The sequence below is a fragment of the Erithacus rubecula genome (assembly GCF_903797595.1).
Source record: "Erithacus rubecula genome assembly, chromosome: 4".
In the NCBI taxonomy this organism is placed as follows: Eukaryota; Metazoa; Chordata; class Aves; order Passeriformes; family Muscicapidae; genus Erithacus; species Erithacus rubecula.
Window position 1 is genome coordinate 22159643 of NC_136686.1, and position 25633 is coordinate 22185275.

General features: G+C 37.2%; 1 protein-coding gene across 1 annotated transcript in view; it reads left to right on the top strand.

Moving 5' to 3' along the window:
• Positions 1-7070: 7070 nt before the first annotated feature.
• OTOGL (otogelin like) overlaps positions 7071-25633 on the top strand; it is a gene marked incomplete at its 5' end in the record, with an annotated part of 86043 nt that continues 67480 nt past the window's right edge. Inside the window, 14 exon segments of the mRNA XM_079303109.1 lie at positions 7071-7167; positions 7586-7717; positions 9340-9438; positions 10063-10217; positions 12881-13002; positions 14143-14348; positions 17047-17177; positions 17811-17917; positions 20110-20216; positions 20914-21039; positions 21740-21848; positions 22088-22134; positions 23512-23657; positions 25201-25324. Of these exon segments, the coding sequence (XP_079159235.1) occupies positions 7071-7167; positions 7586-7717; positions 9340-9438; positions 10063-10217; positions 12881-13002; positions 14143-14348; positions 17047-17177; positions 17811-17917; positions 20110-20216; positions 20914-21039; positions 21740-21848; positions 22088-22134; positions 23512-23657; positions 25201-25324 (1708 nt within the window).

Consider the following 25633-nt stretch of genomic DNA (forward strand, 5'->3'; position numbering starts at 1 on the left):
AGAGATGATGCAAATTTGTGGTGGTGTGAAACTTAATGAGGCAGGGGGAGATGGAATACCTGATGCTAGTAATCTTAGGGATGGATTTCACAGTTATGAGGAAGCCTGATGGATGTTTTTCAGCTCACAGGACAGCTTGTAACAATTGCGAATTATTGTTTTACTGTTCTTTTCTGGAAAGGCTGAAAATAACACTTGCATTGCTACTAATATATTCAGAGATTATATCTACAGTCATTTCTTCAACCAGAAGACTCTTAACACAATAAAAATGCTTTCTGAACTGAACTCTGATCCTATAAAAATGCCCCATTAATCCTGCAGAGTGATGTCACTCCCACACACTTGCTTTGTAAATGAGAAATGTTTGTAGAATTGGGCTGCTGTCTGCCTGAATGGCTGAAGATTTTTATTCTGAGGTTGCTTACTGATCACCCACTAGAGGGCTTAACTTCATTGGGAAACTGTAACTACTGTAAAGTTTGAAGGTGTTGCGAAAAGTGTCTCTTTATGTCCTGATTCTGCTGGGATGGTAATCAAGGACTTGTCATTGTGCATCCGCTCTGGCCAGAGAAACACATCCTCAGAGAAATAGTAAGAATTTGATCTTCAAACCATTAGGAAGGGTCTTGAGCAGCTGGGGAGATGGTTCTCAGAAAAGAGAACCTCATATTGTCCAGCTCTTTCATTTCTTTCACCAGTGCTAATCCTCAGGAAGATGATCTGTGCACAACAAAATGCAGCCTCACCTGAATTCTTCATTTGAAATACCATGTTGTGTTAACAATGACAATGGACTGATTTTCAAACCAGGGTAAACTTGTGCCCACGGCATGGAGGGCAGTTATTTCCTCATCCATTTTTTATAATCCTGATGAACATTGTCACCTGTATATAAATTTAAGTATTCCCAAACATCATGTTAGAAAATTTGGAGAAAATTTATTTTGACCTCAATGTACAAATATATTACCACTGAAATGTTTAAATTTAATTTTTAAGAAAAAATCTGTAACTTAAAAATGTAACACTGGCATTTTTAAAGTGTGGACAAGTGTGTTCTGTATTGTGGTGCTTTCTTACAAAAGCAATTTCTAGTGCATGTTTTTCAGAGGTGCCAGTCAGAGTATTCTAACACTTGTGTAGATAATTGTGTGTTATTGCCTTGATATAATTTGATTTGATTTTTTAAAATCTCTTTGTTGATATAGTCCTCTGAGTTACAATTCAGAGTACTTGGCTTAATAATTCTTTTTCCTTAGCTGACAATCTGCATGGGACTTTGCTGTTTCCTACCTTGCCTTGGGCTGAGATGTCTAAACTTTATGAAGCCTATTGCTTTTAACTCTTAAAAAGTTCCTTTGCAGCTAATAAAGCTTGGCCTATTTTCAAATATTAGAAGTTAAACAACTGTGAAATACTACATATATCAACTTTACTGTAGAAAATTATTTTAAAAACCCCCAAAACCAAACAAAACTCACAAAAAAAGCTATTTTGGATAGTTTTTGTTGTTGTAGTTTTTTTATTTTTTTTTTTTTACTGTTAAACCAAAAGAGTTCATTCTATTAATATTACATTAATTTAGTTGTGCAACTGCATATGAAGCATGGTGAGAAATGCAGTTTTGAGAAAGGAAGGAATCCTTGATCAGATTTCTCAAAGGAGCTTGAGTTTCCAACAGTTTCTAAACCAGACTTATCTTGACAATAAGGTAACTGGTGATGGAATTTGGAAGATGTAATGCTTGGTTTCATCTCGAGAGCAGTCTTGAGAATAGGTTTATGAGATGGTGAAAGTCTGTTTTATGCAAATTCTCACATAAGAGTTAAAAGTCTGTGACTGACTATATCAATGTGTCCATATGGCCTAGGAATTAACTTCTTTTGCTTCTGTTTGAGGTGTGGAGTGGTTTTGGGTCATATACTGCAAGTGCAACTGAGCTGAGAGATGCCCTCCAGCTGCAGACAAACAGCCAATCCATGGGAACAGCCCATAGCAAGTCAGAAGTAAAAGCAAAGCAAAAACTCTCTTGAAACCCAACTACAGGAATGTCAACTTCTCAGATTCAACAGTAATAAAAATAGTTTTTAAATACTCCACAGAGGGTGCAGTGTTACACATCAGTTTGTAATAAGTACCCTTGTGCCATCAGTGATCCCAGACCTTCCCCAGTGCTGTTGGCTGTTGTGTGGACTCAGGGTTTGGTCCTTGTCCATGCTTGGAGAGGCAGAGTTTTCATTTGCTTTCTCTTGTCCATCTGGGGAACAGGAAAGAGAAGGAGCTAGAACAAAGGATGGGAGAATTTTTTTACCCAAGAGAGGCCATCAGCTTCTAAATTTTGTTTGAGTCCAAGCACACCTTCTACAGCATGCTCAGAGGTTATCATGAAACACTTCTGAGTAAGAATGGAGGGTAGGCAAGATAGGCTTTGCAAACTAAAATGAGCAGCAGGAATTTCAAGTAGCATTATATGTATCTTTAAAACTGTCCTTTTCAATTATTCTATTTATATTATGGTAAAGCATATAAGAGACTTTGGTTTTAAAACATAATTTTTAATTTTGGTAATTTTTTTTTTTTTTAATTTTAATGAAAAATAGAAATTAAACCCTTATGCCCTGTTGACTTCTTTCTCCTTTTTCTTAACAGGAAGTTTTCATAATATGATTTATTAAAACCAAAATATAATTATCCTCTGAGAAGCCTTCTCTTTTGCTAGAGGCAAACTATACCCAGAAAGGCATCCAGAATATTCTTAAAAAGCCAGATGTATTATTTAATAGGAGTTCATCTCTCTCAGGACAGAGAAGTATTAATATGTTAATATGTAAAGCCACGTAGTTATAATTTATACAGTGGTATTATTTCAGGGACCTGCAAAAATATTTTGCTGTACTAAGGAGCAGAGAATAGCCCTCAGCTCAAGCCTCAATGCACACAAAGGTGTGTGACGACAGAAGGATCTCTCAAACCACCATGACATGGCAAGATTTCTGTCATTGTCTGCTATGTTATAAAGGGCCGATTCAATTCAACAGGGGAGTAGCACTCGCAGGTCTGGTGGAAGTGTAACTAATACAGACGGTGCTGAGGAGCTCCCATGCATTGCTAATGAGAGACATGCAGCCCGGAAGGTGTGCGCAACACCCGCACGGCTCCCGGAGCTCCTGTAGCTGCCAGCCTTGATGCCTCCCACTCTTTTCCTCTTTTGCTTTGCATTACTTTAAGTGATGAGTCCAATTATCTTATCTGACCTCTAAAGGATTTAAACACACCATAGAAATACATAGTTGTAAGATGCCATATAATCAAAGCCATTAATTTGGATCATTTCCCTTTTTATAACATACGGAAATGAACATTGTAGGAAAGCTCAGTTTAATGATACCATGGAGTTTCTTCTTGCTTCATTCACTACTGTCCACTTTTCAAGGTAAGAAATTTATTCCATTTTTTTAGTAATACTAACATTTTTATAAATATTTTAATGTTACAGCTAGTTCTTTTTCTACCGTTATATTTTTTTACCTTGGTGGAATTTTTAAATGCAATTTAAACACTATATATCACCATTCTCTCTCACAGGTGCAGAAACTAAAATATAATTTTTTTTGCCTTTCTTGCTATTATTATCAGATGAGTAGCATTTCATAATTTTCAATGAGGTATGATTTTGTTTGAACAGACTGCACCTGCAGTTTGTTTAAACATTTTTAGATTGCTAGGATAAAGAATTGCTCTTCTAGTTATAGAAATTATATTAATTTCTATGTGATGCAACTGGATCTTATAGATAGTTTCCTTGCTACAAAGATTTCTAATGTAATATAAAAAGTTTTTCTGTGATTTTGTTTATTTGCTGACTTGTTTTAAGAAAGGACTAATTTTAAATTAGTTTTTACAATTAGTTTTTACAATTTACAATGAGTCTTACAAGCAACAGTCAGAAAAGTATTGTAATGCTGGAGGTCTGATTCTGGAAAGCTCTGAGTACCTGTTCTATTTTACCTGTTTACCTGTTCTATTACTTTGTTCTGAACCTCTAAAGAACTATGAACTCTTTTCACTTCTTCATGTAGCATGTACCAGAACTACAACCATGAAAACCTGCATGTGCAGACTGTGTGAGAGAATCAAATTCTTAGGAAGGAGTGCATATGGTGCTACATTCCCTGGATACAGAATTTGTAAAAAGGTGTCTTGGAAAACTCAGGATTTTTAAAACCTGATTGTTAAAACCAATAATGTTGTTTTAATTTTGACATTACTTGCCAAGGGCACAGTGATGCTGTAGAAAAAGATGTTTAACTTCATGATTTTTTAATCCACAGGATCTTATTGCAAGCTTCCTCTTTTGAGAAGAACTTTGAGGTAAGTTTTTATTCCTTATTTGTCAAGTGCTACAAACAGAAAGAGTAAGTGCAATGCAGTGCGGTTAGAAAGTAAAATATAGCCTTGAATTAAATGTGTAAAATGTCATCTGCATGTAGATTGGATGTAGAACACACTTTTAGAATGTTTACAACTCTTTTCCAAGTATTTACGTAATGGACATGGGCCCTCTGTTTGAAAAATGGAGGTCCTTATGAAAAATGATACTTCTATGGTCTTGAGAAAGCTTAGAGGAATAATGGAATGAAAACAGCATGAGCTCATGATTTCATGACTGGAAAAATACATTAAATGAATATCCATCTACAGTTTTAACTGCCTGATAAAATCCTAGCTGCTATTTGAAGCACAGAGAAGTAAGTGCTATACAGCCTTAAAATAAACATTTTCAATACAAATTTTCACATAGAAGCTGAAATCCAAACAAAACCCAAACTAGGCAATGTTCCTGATCCCATTGAATTAAATGGGATCTATGCCATCAATTTCAATGGAAGCGTCATGTTGGACGTAGATTTGTGTGTCTTATGACTTCTAATACATCTAGTGGCCACACAGGCATGTCAAATGATATGCCATCATGGAGTGTTGATAGAACTCAGTGTGTTTTATAGTTTGATGCCCTTGCTTCTAAACTTAATCACAAATTGAAGTAGACTCCAGCTGTAGAGTCATCTCTTGCTATCAAAAGTACCATCAGAATATATTCAAGCAACACTCTGGGGAACTTCTAGCCACTGACATGCAGCATGAAGTAAATACGAAGCTGGTTTACAATTTTGTATCCTGTTGTGTAAGTCTGTTTTGCCTTCTTGTGTCTCCCAAAAGCTTCAGGTAACTCCCTGTCCAGGCAGAGACTGGAGTGCCGCCCAATTCTGTAAAATGAGACACTGCAAAAAAAAAAGAAAAAAGAATCACCTTTTTAAATGTTAACCCAAGAAAGACCTCTTTGATAAAGTGATGGTAATCAGAGAGAAACACTTCTCTCTGGGGACTTGCTTATTCAGGTTGCTTCAGGGACCTTTGATAATACAACATCCTTTTTGTTTTCTTCCAGAAATGACTCTAATGCAACTCGACAGAAAAGAGATCTTGTAACAGTCGAGGTAGGTTATACCTCCAAAAGCAGGAGGGTGGGAAAACCCTCCTCCCTTTTCTTCTCTGGGCTTTGCCATCCTTACAAATGACCCTTTGTGGGGAGATGGGCTGCGGTAACAGGAGGACAGTGAGGAGGAGCAGCTACTCCCCACCTGCTCACCCCGCCTGAGCCATGGCCTAATGCCTTCATTCTCCCTCAGCAAAGCACCCAGGGTGACCTACCCTGCTGACACACACCAGGGGAAATTAGCCTGGGGGGCCTCTGTCTTTTGTGGGGGTGAGCAGAACCTGGAAAGCCGTTTGTGTTTTTGTGAGAGCCACAATGGCGGCGCCACGGAGGACGCTCCCTCATGGACATGGGGCCCTGGCGGCTCCGGCCCAGCCCTGCTTCCCATTGCCCTGGCCCCACGCTGCCTCAGTGCTGCATCCCAGCAATGTTGTGCTGAAATTCAATCCCAGATGGAGGAATCTTGTTCTCCCACTTGTACACACTTGGGTGTGGAGCCCAGCCAGGGGTTATAACCCCTCTGAAGGGGCAGGCAGAAAGGCAGAGGAGCTCCCAGATCAGGGTGTTTCAGGGAGCCTGAGCCGAGCCAGGTGTGATTCTCTCCCAGACCCTTTGAGATCCGTGTGCCACGTCAGAAGGCAGCGAAATCCTGCACTGAGGGTAATCAGGCCTCTGGGAGAAGCAGGGCTGGAGGTGGCCTTGGAGGGCCCTCAGCAGGGACGTGCTGTTACACCAAGGACGCTCTGTGAAATGGCACAAAGGCCAAAAGCGGCTTTTCTGAGGCGAACGGCTTGGAGTTGCTATCAGGGAAAATGGAAATAGGTCATCTTGTGCAGGGAGGGAAGGGACCCTCTGCAGTTAGCAATGGACCATGGGCACCAGGAACAATTTGGGTGCAGGAGGCCTTCCAGGTGATGATTCAATCAAATCTATTTCAGGCTGATTTTAAACAGATTGTACTACTTGGAAGTATCCCACAACATATTTCCATTTGGAAAAGGGAACTCTGAGAGACGTTGGCAAGACTAACCCTAAAATATTCCTCACACAGTGTTGTTAACTTGAGATCATCGGTTCAAACTCGAGATGTGGAGAATGAGTGGAGTCAGAAGGGAAGAAATCAGCTTACAAGCAAAGTCTAAATAAATTTCTTCTTAGTTGTGCAGCTGAAGACTGGCACTTAAGTTTGTGGGGACTGCAGAGAGGTAACAGTTTTTTCATAGAACATCAGATAAGAAATAAATAGAAAACAGTGGGAAGAAGAGCTATTTAAGCAAAAATAATCAGATTTATAAAGGAAGGAATTTAAACTGGCCATGAATAAATGTAAGTGGGAAATATTTAAGTACTCAGCACTTCATCCTGGTAAACTTTCCAATCAGACTAGTGGGGGCAAAAGCCCCAGAGTACATTCAGTCTGGAATGACATCAGTTCTTAGAAATGGAAATGTGATGTGGGAAGCTGCAGTATCAGAGTGCTGGGCCAGATGCAGGGATTCCTCATAGTGCGAGGCTCCCTGTTCCTAAACAGGAAGCAGGTCAGGCAGATCTGCTTTCCCTTTTGTTTGGGATGCACCGAAGTGCAATCCTGAAGGATGTCGAGGGGAACACAAAATCTATTGCAGCTAGACTGGCCATAGTGGCACGATCAGGGTGCAGCATGGAGCGTAAGTCAGGGGAGTGGGAGCAATAGAGGGAGCTCTTCAACTGTGGGTATTTGAATGAAGGGAAGAAGCCAGATTGCACTCTCTCCCTTTCATTTTCCTTCCAAATTGTAAATGCAAAATTTCTCGTATAGAACCTCTGTGATTCACTGGAACTGGAGGGCATGGATGAGAAGCCAGTATGGATCTTACATAGCTGCTGTATCTTTCCCCAGTCTCCTCAAAAGACACTGTGCTTCTCCTTTTCAGGCTGCCAATCCCTCCAGCACCACCCATGACTGTGCCATGCACTGGCTGAGATGCAAATTACTCTTCTGTATTAAAAGTCTGAAGCCAGTGTTTGACTGCAAGGCCTCAGGCTTCTATCAATTAATTTGTAAACCACAAACTTCCTGATTTTGCTGTTATGTTTCTCTGACAGGTTCAAGCTGCCTCTCGGTTGCACCATCATGGGGCCCTGATGTGGAGTCCACCAGGAGGTCAGTGCTGTGCTCCTCATCTGCAGGAGGAGAGAGCCCTGGAAATGCTGCCTTCCTGCCCTGTGTTACCATGGGTTGTGGGAGCCCTCTCCTTCATGCCCTGACAAAACTCTGTCCTGTCTCATTTTAGCATTTTATTAATGTTAAATGTGGAAAAAAAAACCCTGTTAAAATTATGCTTTCAAAACAAGGCCTTGCGACCAAATTTGAGCAGCAAATGAAGCCAATCTTTTGAGATTTATTTTTTTTTAAAGTTTAGTTCTATTACAATGTTTCATTTCTGCCACTTTTTTTCTGGCCTTGTCAGAGGATGCAATTATATCAGAGAGGCTCATAACAGGTTGTGCAAAGGGAAAGGAGTACTCAGGCAATGAACATGAAGCTACTTCTGTAGGGATTTAAGCATTGGACAAACAAGTAAAGCAGGCTCAAGTTACAGAAATTGTTTTGCAGAAAAGTTCACTGTATGGAACGTCAGTTGGAATTTTGGTATCCTTCTTGGAAAATGCCTGGGCAGGTGTCTTCTTCTATATTTTTCAATGTAAATGAATATATACAATCTTACAACTCAAAATTCTAAAACCAGCAAAATGTTTCCCTGTTAGTGCTGTTATAGAAACAATAGTTTTTGCTTTGCTGGTATTTTCAGAGTATCTATGTATATTTGGAAAGCAGTTCTTAAATGGAAAAAATTCAAAGCTAAGCATGGAAAGGAATTTTCACAATGACAGATGATATTCCTAACCACTGGTAGCTTCTGTGTACCTCTACTCTAAAAGTCCCAATTTTTTCCCATATAATGTCACTAGCAGCTTTGCTGTGCCTCACTGGGAGTGGAAGGCCTGTTTATTTCATTTACTTCCTGCATTTTGCAATGCTATTTTAATCTCCATCAGCAATGTTGGAAGATTTTGTATGGATGTAGAGTTTTAATCCTGCTCCAAGAAGGCAAGCAACCATCTGCAAAAATCGGTGAAATTTTGGTTTGGGACCAGCTTTCTTCTCCACTTTTGGGGAATGATGATTTAGACCCACCTCAATGAATGATTCCTAAATAACAAGGAGGTCTTTGCTTTCAAACAGACTATAAAACCATTTAATGTAACTGTTTTTGGAAAAAAATTACTAATTATAGCATGAAACAAGCCATTCCCATGGAATCTAAAGTCTCTGACTCCAGTCACCTCTGAAGCAGAAAACCTTTTAGCTGACTTTTTTTCAGTGTGTAGGGAACGTTGTTTAGAACTGGTTTTGACTCTCTAAAATACATATTCTGTCCTATTCATAAACTGAATGTTCCCTTTACAGTAATGTTTAGGAGGGAGAAGCTGAATATATGCATAAATTATGCTGAATTTAGTGAGTTAGACTGATCTGTGTCCTGTATATTTTGAGATCAGCAGTACTGGGATTTGATTGCTTTACATGGGAACTTGACCTTTTGTTTGCTTGGAGGAGGTTGACCTTTTGCTCCTTTGTTAGTTTATAAGTCTCGAACCAAAGGAGAACCTTGCTTCTCTTTTAACCAAGGAACATGAAGGATAAAATTAAGCATATGTTAAAAATGGAGATTGCTGGTTAATTTTCTCAGCTAATATAACAGCTCATGATTTAACAATAAAAAGATTTAACTGAGATCTCTCAGCCTGTTTGCAAAATACTTTGTCTATTAAAAGGCTGGAATGCTTGCTTACAGGTTCATGTCCTCAGGAGTGTCTTAATGGAGCAGCCTGCACAGAGGCAGGTGACTGTGACTGTCAGTTATTTCAGGCTCAAGGAAGCAGGTGCCAAATTGGTAAGTTTTTTGGGCAAAAATAGTTTAGTCTCAGCTTTCAGGGAGATTTAGGATACAAATTTTGAAAAAAATTGCTGTTACCAGCATATTTGTGATTATTCTGTAGCAGAACTTTCATTTAGCCAGTAGCTAGGAGGATTAAAATTATATGCATTAGAAAGCAACATCAGAAATGCCTACATATTAGCACCTGGGCTGTAATGATATATAGAAACCATAAAAGATAGATCATTGTCTAGTATATCAGTAGCCAGACAGATTTTTTAAAAGCTAGCTGAATAACCAGAAAACCACCTCATTTCTTTTAACAAGCAATGGTTTATTGCAAATTAAATTACTCACTATTTAAATACACTAGTTCCTGGATTGTGCTGTTTGTAGGGATCAACAAGGATTGTCTTCCAAGATGTGCAGAATATCTAAATCCCTTGCCTCTACTTGTAATTAAAATGTCTCCACTGAAGCAAATAAAACACTTTATGGTGACTTGCCATGGATAAAACTGCAGAATTAAGATTAAAAAAGAGTGCTGATTTTATTTAAAGTTGAAGACTTAAGTTTTTCTTTTATGCTTGCTAATTTCTGATGACCATGCTTCTTGTAAACTCAGTGTGTTCTCTCCAGTACCTAACAATGGTAAGGACCGAGATGGGATTTGCAAAACATGGGGACAGTATAATTTTGAAACATTTGATGGCATCTACTACTACTTCCCAGGAAATTGCTCCTATATATTTGCAAAAGACTGCAGTACTCTGGAACCCCAGTACACTGTTTGGGTAAGTATGTACACATGCACTAGAAATAAGTATGTAACTAAATAGAAAAGTAAGAAAGTAAAATAAGTAGAGACAATAAATATACCAAACTGGGCATTAATTACTTAAATATAGAACTTTGGAAATGTGGAAAACCTCTGGAAAAGCCTAAACCTATATGCAGTAACTCAAGATACTGATGAAATTGTAATCAAAAGAGTCAGTATATTAAAAATAGTGTTTCTTACTCCTCCGATCCTTAATGGGATTTCTGCTCTCTGCCTTCTGGGAGCAAAAGTGGGTCTTAAACCAGACCCCAGAAACTTCCATAAACTTCAGCTATCAAGTTGTAAAAAAATATTGAGTTGCTGAGTAAAATGCAAAAAACTATTACTTTCCTAATAGTAAGGAACACGAATGTGCTAGGCCCTAATTCACAGCTATTGGCACACTCTGAGGATCTGCTTCCCTGGCCAATGGGATTTGCTTCCCTTTCCCCTAGGGATTTGCATTCTAATTTTGGATTACCTCTACGTCATGCAGAAAAGATTACAGCTCAAAAGCTTTCATCTTGACCTATGCATGGAAGGCACTCTTTTTAGTAATTTCTTCAAATTGCTAAATATCCATGGTTAATGACTGTGGGTAAAGGATAGTTCAAATCTATACCCTCTTTGAAGAGAGATGACCTATTTGTCAGGCTGGTGGTTACTGTGGGGAGAGGATACAAGATCTTTATATTACCTTATTCATTATGGTTGGGATTTGGTGCTGATTGAGCAGGGAAGATGGGACAAGAGGGTTGCCTATTTTGAGTCCATGTACAGTAGTCATAGGCATGAGGGCAGATCAAGATGCTGATTTCTGCTCTGAGGACTCTTCTTCATTTATAAACAGGGGACCTTCCCTCAGATAACAGCACTTAATGAAGATAAATATACCATTAAAACTGCCATTTCTACCTACTCAAATTACAGGGAGACACTGTTACACGTCTTTCACAATTTCATTTTAATTATTTGGATTCTGTATGCAGCTGTGACCTCTTAAAGGTTTTCAGAAAGTGCTGTAGCAAAGCCCAAGATTATATTAGAATCTGGAATCAATATGTCAGTGGATTCCAGTGGCTCTGGAAAGAGAGATGGTTCTATTCAATTGCTGGAACAAATGACATATTTTACTAAAAACTGAAAATGTTTACTCAGCAAAGTCATAAGTAATGTGAGACTGTAGACAGACTGGGCAATGGAGAGACAAAAAACCTTGCCAAATCCTAACATTATGGTCCTTCTGACTTTAATAAGCCACCCCTCAAGAGGAGAAGAGCACGTAAGAATTATTTTGATTTTCCTTTCTTGTGTTTCTGTCTTGGGACAGGTTTATGTAGAAGCCATCTGCCAGGACTAATAACTTTTGTGTTGTCTTTAATTATGATTATCTTTCTGCATTTAAAGACTCCTAATGGTTTTCCTGGTCTAGTTTATTTCACCCAAAGAAACAGTAACTGTTTTTTACTTCCAGATTTAGTGTCAGTCAAGGAAGATTCAAGTATTCATGAGCAGTGTATGCATTTACTCACAGATATTATCTTCAAAACAGTTACATTTACAGTCTCCATCACTATGTTGGTAAAATGTTCCCAGTTACAAGTTTATTTAGCTTCACAGCACTGTCAAGTAAACTGGTAATGAAATTCCCATCTTTCTCAGAGAAAGATGGCACACACAGTAATGTAAGTCATATTTGAGCTATCTAAACTCTGTCTATATTTTAATCTGGGTAATGATAAGCATCTAAGATTCAAAACACATTCCCCTCTCTCTTCAGCCCTGTCTAAAAGGAGCTCATAGGCTTTTGAAGCACTATAGGTTGGGTGGCTCATTCCCACTGAGATTAATGCAAACTAAGTTTTGCTGAAGCACAAACCAGCAGTTTCAAGTCCTCAGAGTACTATATTCAAGCATGATAAATTGATATGCAACTAAACCAGTGCTCCGGCTCATATGTAAAATGGAAAGAAGCACACTTCAGAAAATCTCCCCTTCTCCATTAGCAGGGCTGGAAAGCCAGTGCAAAATGGATTTTAACAGATCCATGTAACTTAGATGCCTGCCATAATCTGTGGGAGCACTTCAAAATTTAAAAAATCCTGAAATCCTGAGTGATTCAGGAGGGGATGCTGTGGTTTCAGCTAGTACCAGTCTCATCTGGCAGGGAGAGTGCTGCTACTACACTGAGATTCTGTATTGGTTTGAAATCCCATTTTATAGATCTAAACTCTACAAACAGAGAAATAGGGATGTTTCTTCAGTGCAAGTAACAAGGTCCTACTTTGGCTTTTATGAGCTAGCTCACTACAGATTCTCTGAAGTTTGTCATTGTAAAATACCTGACTCTTTCATTCACTATTTAGACCACTGGCCTGTGATGCTATGCACTATGAAACAGTGGCTGTATTTCTCGGTAGTATTTGCAGCATGAGCTTTGAGTTTTGCATATCTTTGTAATTGTGACTTTGTATTCTAGGTATTTATTTGTAAATATTCTAGGTATTTGTTTGTAAAGCTCTTTCAGTAACTACAGCATAGATACCTAAAATATAATATATGAATTTAATAAAAATGGTGCAGAATTACTGAGGACAAGCATTTATTCTTATTTTGTGTTTATTTTTTCTCTTAAAGGTTCATAACAGTCCTCACTGTTATGGTTCAGTATATACTTGCCATAGGTCCATCAGCTTATTTTTTTCAAACCAAGAAGAAATAATTATTTCAGGACATGAAGTAAGAAAAAATGGAACCAGGTAAGTGTTCTAGTGGTGAGTTTTAATATTTTATTGCAAAAAGATAATGTGGAAACTGATGCTTCTTACAAAATCCAGATAAATTAATTTAATCTAATTTGATCTGCATCTTTATTGTTCCCTGCTGTTCTGTATTGGAGCTTATAGTGCACTAGCATGAGCAATTGTAACAGTACTGATGTAAAATCTAAGTGAGGGTAGAATGCACTCCCTGCATTTAATGTGTTCAAATTATCAGCTGTAACCTAAAAATCATTCATTCCTTCTTTTTACAAAGTCTGTATCAGGCAGTCCCAGCTAGTCCCTGGTCATCCTGATAACATTTTGAACAAGGCAATCATTATTTATTCTTGGTAGCTATAGCTAGTATATGACATGATCGTCTTCTAGATGAGCCTGAATTGGTTAAAACAAACTTCTTAACCCACTCTGGGGCAAAAACTCTACAAAATATCTCTGAGGTACATCAAACCTCCCAAATTTGCCTTTTTGTAAGTAAATAAATGTGCCCAACGCTATTATAAATATATTTTATTGATATATTTTACTGGTCAAAATTTAAAGGAAGCGTTGAGGTGCTTTTGGCATTTCCTTTGTAATGCCTTTATATCTAAGAATGGTAGCTGTGGTGATACTGCTCAACCAAGCAGAAGCAATTTTGAAGACCAGGATTAGATCTGTGCTTATTACTGTCCAGGGGACTTTCACCAAAGGAGGAAGAGTTACAACATTTTTGTCAGTGGTGTTTTCTGTACTAAAAGTTCCTCCATTTGCAGATGTGGAACCCAGTAATGACCCAAGTGCCCTGGTGATCATAGCACCATATAGCTCCTTGCCCAATGCAGCATACTCATGAACTCAAGTATTCCTCAATGTGGTGTGCCAGGCTTTGAAAGTAAAGATGCATTATTCTTGCAAGTCTGTAATTGGTACAACTGATAGGTGTATATACAACAGAAAACAGTCATTTTTGATGGTTGATATAGAATCAAGATAGTAAAAACATGATGAAGAATTGAATGGAGTGACTGTGTACACCCAGGAAAAAGTGTTGATTTAGGAGGCGATGTTTTATGTGGTATTTTTCTAGAATGAACCTCATCTCATCTGAGATATTTGATGTAGACTATATTTTTCCAGGCTAATATTGCCTCAGACAGTTGGAAATGCTTTCATTGAGAGACTGGCTGACTATATTCTGGTGAAGACTACCTTTGGTTTTTCTCTTGCTTGGGATGGAAACTCTGGTATTTATATTAAGCTGACTGAAGATCATAAGGGAAAACCTTGTGGGCTTTGTGGAAATTTTAATGGGAATAAATATGATGACCTGATACTTCAAAATAGTAAGTAAATAACTTACCTTTTGTGTGAACAGTTTCAATGTTCACTTTAAATACAATGCCATATAAATATAATGCTGTAAAAAGGCAGTCCTATTTCAGACATAACAATAAAATAGTATATCTGCTCTACTTTTAGTCCTCATCAGTAAAGATATAAAGGGAAAAAGTCCTAGTTCAAAAAAGTAATTATTTGTGCATTTAAGCCTCTTGCTCAGCAAAGCACTGGGGGTATGTTTATCCTAGCTGATGAAAATGCCTCCATACAATAAATACATAAACAAATGTTTATGATTTTCTCTGTTTTTAAAGATGGAGGAAAGAGCACCATCTCGAGTCATACTTTTATAGCAGCATCATAAAAATCCTAGTTGAAATAGGTAAATTTCCAAGCTGTTTACTGGGAGTTCCTTGTATCTCCTTGTTATGGTGGACTACAGGCCTCTGACTACCCTCTAGGATAAGCTTCTTTGTGTTGTGCCTGACACAGAGATGAGTTTTTAAACTTGTATTCTGTAGCCTAGGTAGGGAATACTCCATGGGAACATTTGTTCCACTTGCAGCTAATGTGAAAGTAAAAAAAAGAGCACGAACAAGCTTATAAATATGATGATTTTTCTCATCCTCTTGTGCAAACAAAATAATGTTATCATACTGTTACCATTAACTGCTGAGAGAATCTAGTCCTATGGTCTGCATGTTCTTAAGTCACAAAAGGTATCTCACAGTAACTTTTTGTCCCATTTTTTATGGTTGGTCATGGAGCTTTTAAACTTTCTTAGGGGAGGAATGCTCACTATACCTATCTTTGCAGTGTCTTTAAAAATCTGCTCGAGTATAAATTTTTCATACCTTTTCTGCCATGAGAGCAGCAACTTTTATGCAGTAACTTCTGCACACCAGAGTACAGTATGTTTAATAACCAGTTTAGGTTGCTGATGTGTAATAATAGAGAAAAATAATATTTGGAGGAAATAATGAATTTGTGGGATTTCTAAAATTCAGTAATTTCAGTATCTTTAGATGCATTATCTGTTATAAAAGATTTCCAGCTCATACCTGTATTCATTTTTCGAGCTAAATTTTTTCACCATAATAATTTCATCTAGCATTTTTCTTTATCAGAAATGATAGCATTATTGCAGTGTACAACTGAGAGCCAAATGATTCACTTTAATCTTAAACCAGTTGTATAATATGGTGCCTTGACTCTGCAAATACAAAGCATGAAATTCTGGGGTCTTCACAAGAATAGATTGCTAATTCAGATTCCTTCCAAGCTGCAACATTTTTCTAAGAATTTCTAAATCTTATCAACCTTTTAATATAATGATTTCTCTCTCCCAGATAAGCTACTTCTCTGAGTAGTGTAAAGGTAGCTCTTACATCTATTATGAATCTTCCAAATGCTGATTATTTGTAATGCTTAAATAAATATGCTGCTGAGAGGCGTATAATATTCAATTTCAAAGTACAGTTTAAAAACAAATTTTCCGTTTCCTTATCTTTACCTTTAATGCCATCTTTGTATTGCTTTAACATAGAAGGCTGTATATGTGGACAGAACATTTCAAGGACAATGATTTTATTTTGTAGTATTTTTAAAAAACTTAGTAGGTTTTTTTTCAAGCCATGTCAAAATGTACTAAGTATTATGTTAATGTATAAAGTATTTCTAATGTTTTTGTGAAGCAGAATTATATCAACAGGTTCACCTCTAGATCAAACTGCAGCCTTTTATGTTGGGGAAGGGTTTTCTGCATAAAGAACTACTCTGTCAGAGAGGAAGAAAGGTTTTAAGTCTCCCTCACTCTTAAGTAAAACAGACTGATGGTTATGATGTTATAATCATTTATTTGTGGACAACCAAGTATATATATCTCATTAGTGTGTTTGTAGCTTTCCACATTGCAGTGTCAAACTTTATACCTCTTGTGCTAGAAATTAGATTAAGTTTTCTACAGTACAGCTCTGTGAAAAAACCCCTCTAGCTGATATTAATTTCAATATCTCATCTCCTAGCCATGTGTAGATATAGATAACCACAGCATAGACAATTACAGTCAGGTTCTTTAAAGTGGAGGCAATATACCCCTTTTAACCTAAGTATGTAGAGAAAATGCAGTATTTAGTTCTTCCTGCAAGTATATGGGAATTTTGTGTCTGTGTTTTACTGCCAACCTTCTTGTATGTTTGTGTATCTAAGCCTGTTGCCATGACTTCCAGTCAAGCATCTTGTTCATTAATTCTGTACTCATGCTGTGAGGAGAACTGGGCATCTTGTGAGCGTGTGTTGTAGGGCTTTTCTGCAATAAGGGAAAAAGAGGAGATAATAGCTCTAACTGACCTTTGTGAAACAAGATGAAAGACTTAAATTGCTTCAAAGAAATGTATTTTTTATTAAATATTCAATGCCTTACATTTGTCATTATTTGTATATTTGTTATGAAATGATCAGTGATTGCACTTAACCCAAGCCGACACCTTGCAATGTATTTTTTCAATATTTTTATTTAAATGTAGTATAAAAGAGAAATATAAATAAAATAAGAAAGATATTAGTCTTTCTTATTATTTGTACTCTGAAATAATCTGTAATTGAGGTGATGAACACATTGAAAAATGACTAAAATTTTCAAAGCTGTCTTATATGTTTGTGTTGACAATTTTTTATTGTTGCTCTCCCAATGTTTTTATGCAGTAGGTGAATATACAGAAGACATTGCTGAATTTGCAAATAGCTGGGCTGTGCAAGCCTCAGGTGATATACCTTGTATCCCTACTGCCTCAGATTTTTCCAGTCCTTGCTCAGCCAATGCAGAATCCACTGAGGTAAATTAATTCTATTTTAGGTATATATATAGATACATGCATATGTATATGTGTATTTTCTTAATCTTCACTGCCTACTGATGGTACAAGAATCTGACAATATACACAATGTTGAAAAAGCCTTAAATGCATTGAGGCTTTGGCAAAGATTCAGATCAGGGCTGTTGCTAGGGAGTGCCTGAAGCTCTTCATACGTTTAGCTTAAAATTACAAAAGCTCAGCTTGGATGTGCCAAGTGGCACCAGTCTGCTGGCAGAGCTCTTCATTACTGCATTAAACTTGGGTTCAGTTTCCAGTTGGCATCTTACACCTCATTATTTTAGTGATTGTGAAATACTGCAGAAATAGTTGCAGGTCAGCTACTGCATTGACACAAAATGCTTTTCCTTGTCATTTCACACTCTTTCATCCTAGGTGGTTTATGATCAGCATGCAGTCAAGCAGGCCTAGGGACAGAGGACAAATTTTAGGAAGAATAATGAAAGACTTATAATAGTAAATTGAGACAGCACCATGCTCCAATTTTAATGGGGATACAAAGGACCTTAGACTAGGGAAACAAAGCTAAAAAGAATGATGGCTGTTCAGAAAGTATTGGCTAACTTCCATTTACCGATTCTCCTTAATGCACAGGACATATTCTTCAAGTGCCAAATAGTCCTACAGTTTCCTTTTCTCAGCTGTCATGAAAGTATAGATCCGTATTCTTATATTTCAAGCTGTATGAATGATCTTTGCAGGTAAGTACTTGGGTATTTAATCTTGACACATGGAATGAATGCTCAGTATTTTGTGTGGGTTTGAAATGAAAGATCATTGATGGAAGAACCAAGCTCAAAATGAAAGAGATGAGGTTTCTCAGGGGATGATTTGTGTGAGAACAAAGGGCACAGAACCAGCCTGACAAGGGATATTTTGATTGTTAAAGGCTTACATAGATTCACGGAAACACTAGACAAATAAGTGGAAGGTAAATTAATGGAGAATCACTCATGACAAAAGATGAGTTGCTAATCACAAAAAACCTATGAAACTTGTGTTTGGAGGCCCTGAAACACAACTACATGGAGATGAGGAAGAAATCTCAACAATACTGGAGGAACTGGGCCATTTGTCAGACACAGCTGGTTTTTTTTATGAGTAAGCACTATGATTCAAATTAGTAGAATTTTTACAAAATGATGCCATTTATTTAAATTCAGAGCTGCCAAAAGAAATTAAACTAATTTGCTTTGGTGGGAGTCACACTCCCTCAGCTGCTGACATTGTAGGCAACCTGGTATTTTTTCCTTACCTCTCCAGACTCCTGATTAGTTCTAGTCATTCAAGTTAAACTTGTACTCCAGTAAATGAAGAGATATTCGGGCAATGTACCACTTTCTTTTTAGCAAAGTTTTCAAATTAAGAAGTAATTGTCAGAAATAGGAGGATTTTTTCCAGAGTATATAATTCTCAGAGCATTTCTGGTTTTATCAAAAACACACAGAGAGGATTCCAAGACTAAACATAAGAATCACTCAGTATAATCCATTACAACTTGTTAGTTCCATTTTTTATGAATGTTTAGTTTTCTGATTTGCTATAGAGTCAAGGAGGAAGAATTCGTGTTTGCAGGCAAACATTGGTGTTGCTCAGAAAAGAGATGAGTTGCCTCTGTATGGCCTCTGTGTAACTCAGGAATTTACTGTGACTTTTGAAGAATAATGAAAACCATTTTATTCAAGTGGCATATTGAATCAGTGCTGTAGTGTTAAGGAGGGTTGGATTTTTTGTGAACAATCTGATGTGTGTTGATGTGCATTTTGTGAATGCTAAAAACCTTGAAGTTTCTGTGTCTCAGAAATTCATTAATTTAGGCTTATTTTGTTTATAAAAGAGACCTCTCTTCTTGTGGCTTAGTGTCAGTTTATGAAGGTTTTTTGTGTGGCCCCAGTATAGGCCAAGTATTCTTTCTATTAAGACCCATTTAATTGGATTAGATAAGGAGAGTTGGAGACACTCTGATCACTGTAACAAAGAGTATAGTGGTGTTTGATTTGATAATAGATGTGTTGAAAGCAGAATAAAAACACCATATAACATATTCATAAGACGATTAATTTTGGAACCATGACCCTGTGTGCTGAGAGGCAGACTCAGTTGATCTGTCATAAACATGCTTATAATAGAAATGTCATGTTATGATTAGTTTATTTTGGCATCAAATTGTCCATAGGGAATGTTGTGAGTTTTTTGAATTTCATAGTATCAAAAGTTTGGTGATATTTCACTATATGTGACTTACATCTGAATACAACTTCAACTTATCTAAGCATTAATTAATGTCTTTTTACTTGATTCTGGTAAAAATGTTCTGTACAGCTTCTTCTGTAAGGCAGAAATCTTGTCTTTGCCCAAGGCTGTGCTGTAAATCTCTGAGCCTGTCCACAGTATTCAGTGGATAATACTTCTGACTCTGAGAACTTCAGGAGAAGGTCAGGAGTCCACCAATAAGGTTCTTCTCATAGAAGTTCAAGGCAATTGGAGACTTGAAGTTCTCACTTGAATCAGAATGTCTTTTATCAGTAGGTCAGAATTTCTACATCATGCAGGAGGGAGAGACCTGAGATGGGAATCTTGAAACTCTTGAGTTGTCCATTTTCTCCAAGAAAAGGTCCTGTTTCTCTTTCACTTTAAGCAGCTCTTTATAAAAATAATAGATTAGTGTTTTAGTCATTGTTGTAATATTAAAATGAAATAACTTTTTGTGAGATCAAATGATAAAACCACAATGGTGCATTCAGTATAGCTCATTCCTTTTAATATTTTCCCTGTGTGCCTTTATGACTGAGTGGTGTCAGCTACGTGTGAAATATCCTGAGCCGTGTCACATGGCGGAAATTTTTAGAAGGGATCTGTGTTCCTTGATTATTCTCTCATTTTATCATTTCAGAGTGGATGATGATGAAACATACTGCAGGGCAGTGACAGAGTACGCCAGAGCATGCTCTCACTCTGGGTCCCCGGTGCGGGACTGGAGGGATGACTTTCCTGCCTGTAGTAAGACTCTTTAATAAAGCATACTATGTGACCCTTGAGATAACCCATTGATCAGTTCAAACATTCCATCTTGACAACATTTTTCCTTGTAGAACTCAAACCTCATACTCAAGCTGATCAGCCAGTTTCACTCTTGCTGGCAAGCAATGAAGTCAATGACTTGCTAGACAAATATTTTAATTCCATTGTGCTATGATTTAGATGCATACAAAATTCAGGTTTCTGTGAATTTCCTGAAATATCGTGTGTGGTGATCATATTCTAGGACAAAGAGCAAACATCTCTGGAGATCTGTTGCTCCTCTTTGTCCCAGAAGACCTTTCAGCCTCTACTGGTCCTGTAGCAGAATTAATATTGTTAATCTAAGTCCTTCTCGTTATCACTACCAACCATCAATTCCAGCTCAGTCTCATGCACAAGGCTTAGAACTAGCTGAGCTATGAACATGTTCCTCTGTCACAGAAGCTATAGCTTATTTTGGAGAAATGATATAAGGATTTGCTAAAGAAAGACTTAAATATTGACAAGAGCTTCACCACAGTTCATCAGTTAAAACTCTTCCAAAATAAATATTTTACTTGATCTGATTACCTATCTATACCAGAAGAGCTGCGCAATGTTTATTTGACAAAAATGGGTTTTCTACCATGGAAAGAGAAATTGTACTAATATTCAATATACCATATTTTTTTTTTAGCTGAGAAGTGTGAAGACACCTTTGTTCACCGTGACTGTATCAGTTGTTGTCCACCAACTTGCACATTTGAAAAAGATTGTCTTGGCAGCAATCTTCACTGTTTAGATGGCTGTTACTGTCCAGATGGTAAATATTGTCAATGTTATTTCAAAAAATATGTGCAAAGCCAGTGTCCAACATCATAATGATGTCTAAATAGACTGTGGTTAAACTCTGAAAATTATGCATATTTTAAATTCGGCCCTAGCTGTTGTTATTGTCACAGTTATTCTGCCCTTTATTGTGTGATAAACATTTATCTAGAATACAAAGGTGTCTCAGCATGCAATATCAGTTAAAATCTGGAGCCATTATGACTGCTTCCTACAATAAGATATTGCACAGATTTAGTCTACTTTCTTTGAATTATTAAAAAATCCATAGAAATTTTGCTTAAACAGAATGTGTCATGCTCTGTACAAGAGATCAAAAGTTCTGAGACCTGTACTCAACAAAAATTATTGACTGTACTGTGAACTGCCCTAGTTCTAGATGGACTAACGATAATAAGATTTCAGAATATTTTCATTTTTGAGTCTGTACAGTTTTACATGCTTAAGGCAGACACTTTTGATAAAGCAACAATTCAGAGTGACAATTTCTTGTTGAGGGAGCTGAGCTCTGAGGTCTCTGCACTCACTGGGCAACTGGTTTTGCTGGTCCTTGTTTAAGACTGATGTCATCACCTTCTGGCAGACTGGAATGTTTGAGTCAGATGGGGGAAGAGCAGTGCTCTGGGGTTCGTTAATTTGTTTTATATGTCATTTATTAACTTCTTTCCCAATAGGTCTCATTATGGAAAATGGAACTTGTATCTCTTTGTCGAATTGCCCTTGTATTTATCATGGAACTGCTTTCCCTGTAGGCTCAAAAATTGAACAAGAATGTAGCAACTGGTATGTGAAAGCCTATTTGTTTAGTCTCCCTAAACTACTGTTCATAGTTAGTTTAACATCATAGTCACACTTAAATTTTAAATAATGGTTACTGTCTATGTTTTACAGTCTGAAGCCTGTATATCATTAAAATATACAGGCTATTCTGTGTGAATTCAAGGGATATTAATTAACTCAAAGCTACTTCTTTTGCTAAAGATCAGGACACTATTTCTCTGTTTTGTGATTTTTCTTTTTAGTATTTGTGTTGGTGGCATTTGGAACTGCACTGATCATGATTGTCCAGGTATTTGCATTTCATTACTCTTTTCTCACTTCTTAACAAAAATGATAAACTTTTCTGATGACAACAGAACCATATATGATCCAAGGCTTTTGGCCACCAATTTAGGAAGAAAGACTAAGCAGGTGTATATTGACAGTAGCTGTGGGCCAGCTGGAATGAAGCTGTTATTTACCTGATCATACTGCTTTTTCCCAGCTGGAATGAAGCTGTTATTTACCTGATCATACTGCTTTTTCCCACTTGCTTCCCCTACCTCAGAGATGTTTTCTATCTCTTGCTTATGCTCAGGGTTATTTGCCACAGATGGTGTATTTTTACTGCCTGTGGAGTACCTAGGCCAGGTATAAGATCTCCTCACTTATAGGTGCAACTTTATTGTAAGTAATAAGAAAATCATCATTCTGATGCTGTGGGCTGGATTTTCTCTCTTGTAATAGCAGTTCATGTTTGAGTAATGATCTTCATCTTTAAAGATAGCATGTCTCTAGTGAGTTACACAGAGGAACATGCAGCAGGCAGGTGGTGAAATTCACTTGATATTTCCGTACCTCAGACAAGATTACGTAATGAAGTTTGTGAAAGAGATTTTTTTACAAATTAAGGAGCCCTCTTTGAATGAGGTAATAAGGCTTAACAGTTGCTAAACAAGGCCTGACAGTGGATCTGTAATGTAAAGAGAACCACTCTTTATGTTTTGTGAGTGTTGTATGTGCATGTGGAGGGCTCATTATGACTACCCTAGGCCTGGTCCTAGGGATTGAGTTGCTGTTAGTAGTGGGAGCAGGTTAAATGTGCTCCCACAGAGCACCTCCTGCAGCCAAAATGGATCTAGTTCATGTGCCCAGATGCTACCCCATGGTGTGAATAAAAGTGCGGTAAGTGGGGATGAGCTGGAGACTTGCTTCAGCAGCACATTCCTGATTTGAACTGGAAAAACCCCAAAAGTATGAGCCCTGATGACACCTGCATCCCCTTCATACCTGTGGTAACAAGCAGTTCCATAATGGAAGGATGGAGAAAGAGGCTTGTCCTCTTTCATACTGAGCCATGGAAAAAAAAAAAAAAAAGATGAAAAGATTCTAGGATACTTCTGAATTGTAACGAAGAAAAAATTCTTTTGTGTTTTAGTCAGAGACATCTCACCTGGTTAGAACCAAAAGATGCTGAACATGGATGTGTTCTTTGTGAGATCATATCTGCTGGAAATAGATATTTCTAGCATAATTTGTTTCTAAATGCCATTATTGTTAGATAGATTAAAGTTACCCTGGGTTATATACCTAGAAATCAGAAGAAAGTTTCTTTTTTTTTTTCCTCTCTTACATAATTTGCAGAATAATAATACAAGTGAACATTCTTTATACTTTTTCTCTCAAGCTGAGTGCTCCATCACAGGCAGCTCTCATTTCACGACATTTGATGGACGTCATTTCACCTTTCTTGGGATTTGCCAGTACATTTTGGTAAAAGGCACTGGAAAAAGCAAATTCACAATCACTTTACAAAAAGCACCTTGTGGGCAGGTAAGTCACATTTTTTCTGAAATGTTGAAACAATCAGATCCATCCGTATTTCAGAAAATCTTCTGATTTCTGATTTTTATAACTGCTTGGTTATGTGAAATAGAAAATATAAACTGAAACCATTTAACAGCTCCTTTTTGTAACTGTTTGTGTTGCTACACGTTATACTGCCCTTCATAAAAGCTATTGCAATTTTACTGGGATCAAGTCTAAAGAATAACTAATTTATGCACATAAAAGTTGTATAAACACCTTTAGTTATGCTACCAACAGATGTTAGGCTTTGGAAAAGCTGCTGTTGGCAGCACTGTAGGTTTAATATATCACTATTTAGGCAAGTTTTTTTTGTTTTTTTGTTTTTTAGTAGCTTTAGATTTTTATTTGATATATTATAATATATTTAATTTGCTGGAACAATGCCTTTTAGAAAACCATTTATGAAACTAGGCATCACACATACTTGTTTGAAAACATTTTGACAGACATTCAACAAGAGGTTTTAGGAATAAAGGTGCTTATAAAGAGTACTTACCTGTGAAAGTGGATTTAATGATGCTGTTAGGCTCTCAGAAAAAGGGGCTTTGAGACTGACTCACAGCTGACCATGTGAGGTAAAGACAGGGATGTCTGAACACCTCAGAAGGGAGCAGTGCCCTGCTCTGGGACTGTCTCTCATACCCTCCCTTCAAAAACTTGATGGTGAGCTGGTGCCTCTATTCTTGTAAGCACCTCCTTCTGCATTGGTGTTGAGACAGCTGTTTCTGAATTTCAGGTGGTCTCAAGCATGAATTGGTTGGTTAGGTAGCCACTGAAAAGTAAGGTTGCCCACTGGTAGTAACCCTTTGTGCAACTCTAGGCACCTTGAAAAGTTTCTGGATGGAAACAGAAGGGTCCTTGGGGAGCATAATAAGCTTGGTTTCAGATAATTCTGTGTTGGCCTTTGTCCTGTATTTCCTTTCATAAATTCTGCCTGAATTGCACACTAAAATGATGTGTGTGACATAATTTGTAGGTCACAATTTTTCAATAGTCAGATATTTATAAATTATTATAATATTATACTGGAGAATTTGCTTTTTGTCTGTAATCAGAGATCCTCAGTACATTTAATGCATACCAAAGTTTCTTTTTTCTGCGTTCCTGCATTTGTGCTCTGGTTGCAGCAGCTTGATTTAGGTAGGGTCAGACTCTTGCTCTACCAATGCCCTCACATCAGTGAGCAGTACCCAGGGTGGCCATTCATATGTGGAATTTTGAACCCAGTATCAGTTCCTGGGGACCTCTGTCCATTTACTACAAGACTGCCTTAATAGCTAAAATGCATTCTCTTAGGATATGGATAAGCAATGTTTTATTATATTGTGCATACAATTTTGACTGCTTTGTTTGATGCTTTGAACAATAGTTTATAACTGATTTACCTAATGAGAGTTTTGATATTTCCTTTCTATATGTTTTTTTCCCCTTGTTCATTTGATTCTGTTTTCCATGGTAATTTTAATGTCATTGCCTATTTCTGATGGTGAAAATTGTTTCCACTTAGAACTTTGACCATGCCTGCATTGAGTCTATAACGCTAGTTCTGGAAGATGATGTGAGGAAACAAGTAACTCTCACAAGATATGGTCAAATCCAAACTGTCCCTAACCAAGTTTTTAACCTCAATGGTAAGAAGTGCATGGAGAAAAAAAAAGTGCATGGATCAATCAGAGTTCATATTCTGTCTCTTATATGCTCCCAAAACTTTTTAATACCAATCTATGAAAAAGGAATTTCTTTAAACAGAACTTATAAAAGGATATGATCACTTCCTAGAACATTAGAAATAAGTATAGAAATTTACTTTTATCATCTGTGAAACAATTCTTCATTATGCCCTCATTTCTTTGCATTTCTTATCTTACAGAGTAACTAGAAATTGTTTGTGTTTAGAGGGAGAGAGGTAAGAGAAAGAAAGGAGGTGAAGTGATCTTGAT